Below are 9674 nucleotides of genomic sequence, written 5' to 3'. Positions count from 1 at the left end.
ATCCTGGTTCAGGCTTGCTGTCAGAATGTAGCTCACGCCTTGGTTGAACAGGAACTCCACAAGTGACAGCACAGACATCAGTGTTACACGTAGGGACTCGATAGTCTGCCTAGATGCGAACAGCTTGACATTAGGAATAGATTCCGTCTCGTTCAACATTGTGAAGAAGTCCAAAAACTGAAAACATATAAATGGAAACAGAAAACAGTGTTTCGAGAAAATTGGTGTATGAGTGCAAAGTTTTAAGTCTCGGTTCTTTCCCCACAGTAAAAAGGCGATATAAAACAATTCTGGCACCTTAATTTTTGGAGATCCCTTTCGTATTCCAGCTACAGGAACCTTGGAGTTCAGAATGTCAAAGAGGTCATTTAGTAGCATCGTGAACTTTTCCGTACCAAAACTGTCGGCGAAGCCAGGTACCATCATTTGTCTGTAGACCTTCAGGCCAATCGACACACTTCGGCTGAAGAGCTGCAAGCGAAAATGAGTAAAAGAAATTTGTAAAGCTTGGAAAAACATGATGGCAAATTAGTTTTGAAAATGCCTGGACGCTGACAGCAGAGATGTAATGTATAAGCATGCAGTTTTATGGCAGCAACTGCTTACAATGTTTACAATGACTGAATGGCCAACTTTACCTGAGTCGCCAGACGAACGTTCATGGTCTGGAGCTTCTGTGGCTTGACATGGTGCTCAGTCAACTTAGGAACCACTTTTATAGCGGCCTTTTTTCCGCCTCAAAAAGACGTTCATAGTGCTGGAAATTTCCTTGGTATTCACCTACCTGCAACAAATTATTGTACACCATTTCGTTATGTGCAGTAATTAAACATAGGAGAACAAGTCTCTGTTACACAGCGTCATCACTCAAGAGACATGCATATCCAAGGAATTATTTAACTTGCCTGACCATATTTGTGCTTCATCATATGATTCCGGATGCATTTCACGATATGTGGCACGTCACAAATGAAGTGGAGGAATGTTCCCTCTGGAAGGCAGGGATGTTCAATCTTGCACTGTGGGTGCTCCACCTTTCCGCTGATGCCGAGGTGTGTCCACATCGATTTGTTATTTCCGGCACCATCCCTTATCACTGCCAGTACGCGAGCACCATGTTCATGCAATTGTAGCACTGAGCTCATTACCACCTTTGCCAAGACCCATCCTGGCGCTGCACCCTTAGCTGCAAAAGTTGCTATGGGTTGGACCCATGACGCAAACATAACAACCAGTGCATGGTCTGCCAGCTGGTCTGTGCCAACTTTAGTAATATCCCCGTAATCTACAAAGCCATCAAAATTGTAGGACGACCTGTTAAACTCGGTTCCTTCCCTGAGTTTCACTTCATCGATGATTAGACAACCATATGTGTAATGTTCTGGCTTGCCAGCCATATGCAGTTTTATGGTACCAAGGGCAAATTTATTTAAGCTGTAGCCACATGGAAGACCTTTCAGTAGCTGTACAAGGCCGTTGGCACTTGGCAGGGGCAAAATCTTCATGTCAGATAGAGTACTGTAACACTTTGGGCTTGTCAGCCTCAGAAGCAGACAGATCATAAGCCAGTCTGTACTGTACTGGTGCCCACGTGGCGACTTGGCCGCTTGTTGCATGACGGCTGTCTGTATGACCATCTTTTGTGCTTCTGGCAGGTCCTGTGTCACTTCAACAAAACTTGGGTAGGGCCTAGTTGGTACATGATGTTGTGAAGGTAAAGGATGCGCAATCAAAGGACGAACCACGAAGAAAGACACAGGGACACACACAAGCGCACTAACAACTGTTTATTTAGAAATAAACAGTTGTTAGTGCGCTTGTGTGTGTCCCTGTGTCTTTCTTCCTGTGTCACTTCACCTAGACTTGTTGAAAACGCTTTCTTCAGTTTTTCACTGAGTTCGCTAATTTCTTTCTTCATTTTCTCCCGAGCTGCAGCGGCACGAATGAGCCTCTTCCTCAAAACAGGTGCTGCAAGGCACACCTTTTTCTTGGGTTTCAGCCCACTTCTTCTTTTCAGGTCCTTCGTCATTTTCGCACACTTTATACAGACTCCTTTTTCTGCCTCAGTAAGAACTCTGCACTGCTTGTGGTATACAGTTCCTCCCCTGCCAGAGGTGCAACCATGACAGGCTTGCATAGTTTGGACAACCTGCACAATTGCCTCTACGTCTGCTAACGAAGTGATTGCCAAATCCATGGGCAGCGTCGGCACCAGTTTTCCGCGGGCAGATACAACGTAACTCATGTCTTCGCGAACTACGACACTCTTGAGTACTGTATATACATCTGCCTCCAATCCTGCCGTGTAAAAAACTATCTGTGATCGGCGCCCATTTTCATCTTCAAGAGCTGCCGATCTCCACTGACGAGGTAACCTCAAAGAAGCACTCTTCTCCACCAGCTCATTAACATGCAAGCAGCTGTCTTGCACGGGCTCTGGTTGCTCTCGCTCGATATCGATATCTTCTGCAGCGTCGCTCTGCGTTGCCACTGCGCCTCTTGAGACGGTTGCTCTCTTTTTCGGAGATTTTCGCCGTTTACGGTTCGAGAAGTACAGCGGGAGATTAGGAAATTTGGTAGGAATTGCATCACTCCTTAGAGACCATACACCGCGCTCGATTTCAATCACTTCTGCGTTGATTACATGCTTATATGACTTCAGAATATCCCCTTCTTGGAAGTGGGCGTCGCACACTTTGCATGTTTTCCCCAACACCTTGTCTGCACGGGGTATCGCTCTCGACCATTTTGCAAGGAGATTTGGATTGGTTGGCGGAGAAAAGAAGTGCCTTTTCTCCGTGTTGCGCCTGTACCCGCTGGTACATCCCGGCACGAAACACGTTCGGATTTGGTTGACAGTCCTAGCACACTCTAAAGACCATAAATGACGCGCACCACCTACCCTCTGACAGCGAAAAAATCCAAAACTTGGCGCTCGAGAACATTCGGCAGCCCACGCTACTTGCAGGTTGGGTCCACACGATGAGCGTCCTCACCCGACCACACACCGAAAGCTGCTGAAGCGTAGTGCACAAACACTCAGCTCATAACGAAATGATCACTTCATAACAAAAGAACGCGACGCAAATGAGCACGACAAACGGAGCCTCAGAAACGTTGCTGCACCGCGGCGTGGCTAGCTAGCGTCGAGCGTGGCGCAAACTTCGACTGCAGCGCCATCTCAGTGGCCGGGCGCAAAACGCGGCCGCTTCGGGAGAAGTTTCGAAACTAAAAAAGCTTTATAAACGGTGAGCAGCGGTGCGGGTAGATGAGGCGATACGCGGGGGTGCCGTCGCTCAGCTGAACCTCCCGGTTGGGAAGGTCGCGCCAGTCCGACCCAGCGACCTTGGGGATGGCGGCGATACTAGCCTGGGACAACGGCGTCATCTTTTTGTAGCAGTCGTAGTCGATCGGGCATATCCGCTGGTGACAACGAATGAAGTCTGACGGACCTCTGTCAAACTTTGCCTCAGGATCACTGAGGTCGGCAATCGCATCCCTTAAGGTGGTCCTCCGGTACGGCGCCGCAGAGGTCAAGTTCAGAGGACTGCTGTAGGCCCGACCGTCCACGGCAAATGATAGGTGGCACTCGGGCACTTCGAAAGTGTGAGTCGGCAAAGGAAAAGCTGGCAGTTTTGCTCGGCCGCGCTTGGCCCCAAAGATGACGAGGCGCGCGTGTCTCTGCGGCATACTGTAGCAGCCATCCTGCAGCATGCTGCAAGAAGTTTGATAACCAAGGTCCAGAAGGCACTTGAGAGCCAAGGCAAGGCCGTCGCCTTTATGGTGCCGGACGGAGCACCTCTCGGCAACGAGGACGACGTACGAAGGGTCAAAGAAGGCACAGAATCCGAGAAAAGTCACTAGTTGAGAATTCCTGAGCCCCTGTTTGTCACAACCCTGCAAAAATCGGCAGCTCTTGTGAGATTCGAAGGACGGGCTCCCATCTTCTTTCTCGATGTCTCCGAGAATGTCGGTCATCCCGCCAGCGTGGAGCTGCTTGAGCACTTTTGACGGACAGGCGTGATACGTCGGCACATCGGGGAAGTTCTTGCTTAAAGTGGTCAAATGGTGCTCGTTGTCGCTGACTGCGAGCACGGGGCTTGCTAAGCAAGCTTTGGCTAGACCGAAGGACGGACCCCCGCAGCCACCGTATACGTCGACACTGTTGAGGGTTCTGTGCGGTTTCTCCACTTCGGAAACGAGGCGGGCGCCAATCTTCTGCTCCACGGTAGATGCCTCTGAAAAGACACCACCTGCACTGGCGCACATGGCGCGCACTCCAGGTCGTGCCGTATTTGGAAGACAGTAAAATAAATTATTAGCTTGAAGACAAAAGAGAACATATCCTACCCATAATCTAGGAAGCGATTCATCTTCGAAGAGACGGGCACTTTTTCTGAAGCGGTGAAGCCGGAACCGCAACCGTATTCACTTTCAGTTGGCCCACAGGTGGAGCTGCTGGATCTGGTGCGACATCAATGCCCCAACCCCGTCGACAGTCCTTTCTAGGGAAGATCATGTGATTTTCGCCGGAGGCCTTTCTTTGCCACCATCGGCAATCGCCTCGTCGCTGATGGGCGGCCACAACACCAACACCCAGCTAGACCTGCCCTTCCAACCTTACAAAGGAGCCAGACTGCTCCAATAGATTCTGCTTCTAGAGCGGAGCCTGATGCAGCTGCTGCACCAGAAAAGTATCGCGCGAAGGCCACGAGCCATCGCAACGCCGAATTAACGGCCAGCTCCTCTGTGGAGGATATAGAGGTCTCGGTAACCGTACCAGCATCTTTGCCGCCGAAGGACCGCCGCCTTTCTGGATGCCGTTGTGGTGGCGGCAAAGGAAAACCCCGTATCACAACTCCTGGTAAGAACGTTGCATAGTCCGTAAGGCATAGTTTGTTTATAAGTACGAATTGTGTTCCTCTTCATATTTATCCTGCAACCACACTGTCATGCATAAATGTGGCCGTTTCATTGATGCAGTGGACCTGTCGTGGCATGAGACATCACTATGATGATATGTCCATATTATAAGAGGAGCACCGATGACACTTAGTTTGTGTTAAAGAACACTGTTAAACAAGACAGTGAAAAATCTTTAGATAATGTTGGCACCGGCGGGGGTGGTGTTGGCATTGTTGCGAACTCCTGTGTAATTGTCAAGGAGTTAAGCCTGAACACTCTTTAGCAGCTGTCGCAGTAAGGGTTCAGTTCAAATGTCTGAATACTGTGGTATTCGGTAAAGGACCTCCTAGACCTAGTCAGTTAGTGACCAACACCTTTTCTGATTCATGGAGACATGGAGGAAGGAAAACTCAGGAGAGGCCCTTCGTATTCCCAATGCATTGCGAGAATGTGGCGGAAGTGACGTCAAAATTTAGGCTTAAAAAGTCGGGCCCCTAGCAACGTTGTCGTTGTTGCTAAAAAAACTCGGGCCACTAGCAACGGCGTATGGCGTCGTTGTTGCTAGGGGCCCGAGTGTTTCTCGGTGGCGGTGGACGGGCTTTCGGCACGGTGTGTTCGGCCTTGCGTGTTAAAGTCTACATGCCTCGCGTCGTGACGTTACGCACGCATCTAGGATTGTTTTTAAATGCGGCGAATAACCGCTCATTTGATATTTTGTTCGTCAAACTTGGTGTCGTTACGCGGAGCGATCGATGCATTGAAATGAATCTCGCGAAAAGGTGGCACTCCGGAACCGCGCTTCGACACGCGAAGAAGCGTTGAATGTTTTGATCAGCGAACTTTTGCACCTCACCAAACAGCACCGAAACGTGAAGCCGCTCTCGACGTTGCTGAGCTGCGTTTCGAAGGCCACACGGCATGTGTACGGTAGCCGGAGGCGGACGGTGCGCTGCGTTATAAACGGCGCGCAATGTCGTCTTTCTCGGCCTGGCGTCGGAAAAGGTTCACCGCACCTGTGCGCCGCTCTGTGTCTAGGTGCGTGTTTGCGGGGAGGGAGGTGTAGGAGTGTAGCGGTGAGCTGCGCGGTTTTTTTAGGTACCTTTCTTTTACTAAGCGCTTGAACAACGTAGCGTCGGCGGGGTCTCTGTTCGTCGTACGCTCCTGGTGCTGGCATCGGATCACAACGGCGCATTTCATCCTAGCTGATCTTTTGCGACTGATCTGTGCGTCGACATTTTACACTACTGACGTGTGTCACATCTGATTGAGTAAAAAGTAATTAATTGCGTCTTTTGCTATGCCGGTATGGTATTGGTGCGGAAGTTTTGGTTGACAAGGATAAATTTGCTCCCGAGTGCAGGTACGAAAACAATTAGTAAGCAACTCATGCACGTGCTAAATATATACACCTTTAAAGTGTGCACTAGTAGTACAGCTACAGTGAACAGAATTTCTCTTTATATGTGTGTCTTCTGGAGCACATCTAGAACACCGTGATAAAAATCTCACTCAAGGACTTTTCAGCTCATGAAGTGCATTGCTTTGCATAAAATCTCTGAGCATTATGTGCACCTGCAACCACTGCTGAACATGCAGAGCTTTCATGAGATCAGCAAACCTGCTTGGGAGCACATCACTGAAGTCATCGCTGGGTGGCCAGTCCTTCAACTTGAGTATCATGTACTCTCCATCTCTGTCCTTCATGCGTTTGTGCAAGCTTTCAAAGCCTTCCCAAACTACCCGCATCGGCTGGTCTCGAAGAATCCGGCCTGTGCGACAGTCAATCAGGTCAGTCTGCATGTGGCCAAAGTCACGGCAGAAGCTGTCCGGGTGCCATAAAGATGCATCGAGGCGGTTGAACACACCGGAGACCAGCACGGGGTGTTCAGACCAGCACGGGGGAGATCCCTTTCGTATTACAGCTGCAGGAACCTTGGAGTTCAGAAACGTCAATGAGGTCATTTAGTAGCATCGTGAACTGTTCCGTTCCAAAACTGTCGGCGAAGCCAGGTACCATCATTTGTCTGTAGACCTTCAGGCCAATCGACACACTTCGGCTGAAGAGCTGCAAGCGAAAAAGAGTAAAAGAAATTTGTAAAGCTTGGAAAAACATGATGGCAAATTAGTTTTGACAATGCCTGGACGCTGACAAGCACAGATGTAATGTATAAGCATGCAGTTTTATGGCACCAACTGCTTACAATGTTTACAATGACTGAATGGCCAACTTTACCTGAGTCGCCAGACGAACATTCATGGTCTGGAGCTTCTGTGGCTTGACATGGTGCTCAGTCAACTTAGGAACCACTTTTATAGCGGCCTTTTTTTCCGCCTCAAAAAGACGTTCATAGTGCTGGAAATTTGCTTGGTATTCACCTACCTGCAACAAATTATTGTACACCATTTTGTTATGTGCAGTAATTAAACATAGGTGAACAAGTCTCTGTTACACAGCGTCATCACTCAAGAGACATGCATATCCAAGGAAGTATTTAACTTCCCTGACCATATTTGTGCTTCATCATGATTCCGGATGCATTTCACGATATGTGGCACGTCACAAATGAAGTGTAGGAATGTTCCCTCTTGAAGGCAGGGATGTTCAATCTTGCACTGTGGGTGCTCCACCTTTCCACTGATGCCGAGGTGTGTCCACATCGATTTGTTATTTCTGGCACCATCGCTTATCACTGCCAGTACGCGAGCACCATGTTCATGCAATTGTAGCACTGAGCTCATTACCACCTTTGCCAAGACCCATCCTTGCGCTGCACCCCTAGCTGCAAAAGTTGCTATGGGTTGGACCCATGACGCAAACATTGGGTTGAACAACCAGTGCATGGTCTGCCAGCTGGTCTGTGTCAACTTTAGTAATATCCCCGTAATCTACAAAGCCATCAAATTTGTAGGACGACCTGTTAAACTCGGTTCCTTCCCTGAGTTTCACTTCATCGATGATTAGACAACCATATGTGTAATGTTCTGGCTTGCCAGCCATATGCAGTTTTATGGTACCAAGGGCAAATTTATTTAAGCTGTAGCCACATGGAAGACCTTTCAGTAGCTGTACAAGGCCGTTGGCACTTGGCAGGGGCAAAATTTTCATGTCAGATAGAGTACTGTAACACTTTGGGCTTGTCAGCCTCAGAAGCAGACAGATCATAAGCCAGTCTGTACTGTACTGGTGCCCACGTGGCGACTTGGCCGCTTGTTGCATGACGGCTGTCTGTATGACCATCTTTTGTGCTTCTGGCAGGTCCTGTGTCACTTCAACAAAACTTGGGTAGGGCCTAGTTGGTACATGATGTTGTGAAGGTAAAGGATGCGCAATCAAAGGACGAACCACGAAGAAAGACACAGGGACACACACAAGCGCACTAACAACTGTTTATTTAGAAATAAACAGTTGTTAGTGCGCTTGTGTGTGTCCCTGTGTCTTTCTTCCTGTGTCACTTCACCTAGACTTGTTGAAAACGCTTTCTTCAGTTTTTCACTGAGTTCGCTAATTTCTTTCTTCATTTTCTCCCGAGCTGCAGCGGCACGAATGAGCCTCTTCCTCAAAACAGGTGCTGCAAGGCACACCTTTTTCTTGGGTTTCAGCCCACTTCTTCTTTTCAGGTCCTTCGTCATTTTCGCACACTTTATACAGACTCCTTTTTCTGCCTCAGTAAGAACTCTGCACTGCTTGTGGTATACAGTTCCTCCGCTGCCAGAGGTGCAACCATGACAGGCTTGCATAGTTTGGACAACCTGCACAATTGCCTCTACGTCTGCTAACGAAGTGATTGCCAAATCCATGGGCAGCGTCGGCACCAGTTTTCCGCGGGCAGATACAACGTAACTCATGTCTTCGCGAACTACGACACTCTTGAGTACTGTATATACATCTGCCTCCAATCCTGCCGTGTAAAAAACTATCTGTGATCGGCGCCCATTTTCATCTTCAAGAGCTGCCGATCTCCACTGACGAGGTAACCTCAAAGAAGCACTCTTCTCCACCAGCTCATTAACATGCAAGCAGCTGTCTTGCACGGGCTCTGGTTGCTCTCGCTCGATATCGATATCTTCTGCAGCGTCGCTCTGCGTTGCCACTGCGCCTCTTGAGACGGTTGCTCTCTTTTTCGGAGATTTTCGCCGTTTACGGTTCGAGAAGTACAGCGGGAGATTAGGAAATTTGGTAGGAATTGCATCACTCCTTAGAGACCATACACCGCGCTCGATTTCAATCACTTCTGCGTTGATTACATGCTTATATGACTTCAGAATATCCCCTTCTTGGAAGTGGGCGTCGCACACTTTGCATGTTTTCCCCAACACCTTGTCTGCACGGGGTATCGCTCTCGACCATTTTGCAAGGAGATTTGGATTGGTTGGCGGAGAAAAGAAGTGCCTTTTCTCCGTGTTGCGCCTGTACCCGCTGGTACATCCCGGCACGAAACACGTTCCGATTTGGTTGACAGTCCTAGCACACTCTAAAGACCATAAATGACGCGCACCACCTACCCTCTGACAGCGAAAAAATCCAAAACTTGGCGCTCGAGAACATTCGGCAGCCCACGCTACTTGCAGGTTGGGTCCACACGATGAGCGTCCTCACCCGACCACACACCGAAAGCTGCTGAAGCGTAGTGCACAAACACTCAGCTCATAACGAAATGATCACTTCATAACAAAAGAACGCGACGCAAATGAGCACGACAAACGGAGCCTCAGAAACGTTGCTGCACCGCGGCGTGGCTAGCTAGCGTCGAGCGTGGCGCAAACTTCGA

General features: G+C 49.0%; 1 protein-coding gene across 1 annotated transcript; it reads right to left on the bottom strand.

Moving 5' to 3' along the window:
* Positions 1–873: 873 nt before the first annotated feature.
* Positions 874–4269, bottom strand: LOC149356933 (uncharacterized). Its single transcript, XM_089576467.1, has 3 exons — positions 3291–4269; positions 1857–2871; positions 874–1671 (listed from the first exon to the last, which is right to left on the bottom strand). The coding sequence occupies exons 1-3, from the start codon at positions 4267–4269 to the stop codon at positions 897–899; spliced, it is 2769 nt and encodes a 922-aa protein (XP_089432593.1). The 3' UTR covers positions 874–896.
* Positions 4270–9674: the final 5405 nt, after the last annotated feature.

Source organism: Amblyomma mixtum, chromosome 3 (assembly GCF_055824585.1).
Source record: "Amblyomma mixtum isolate Tamu chromosome 3, ASM5582458v1, whole genome shotgun sequence".
Taxonomy (NCBI): Eukaryota; Metazoa; Arthropoda; class Arachnida; order Ixodida; family Ixodidae; genus Amblyomma; species Amblyomma mixtum.
The sequence above is the reverse complement of the archived record's forward strand: the minus strand, read 5'-3'. Positions and strand labels throughout refer to the sequence as shown.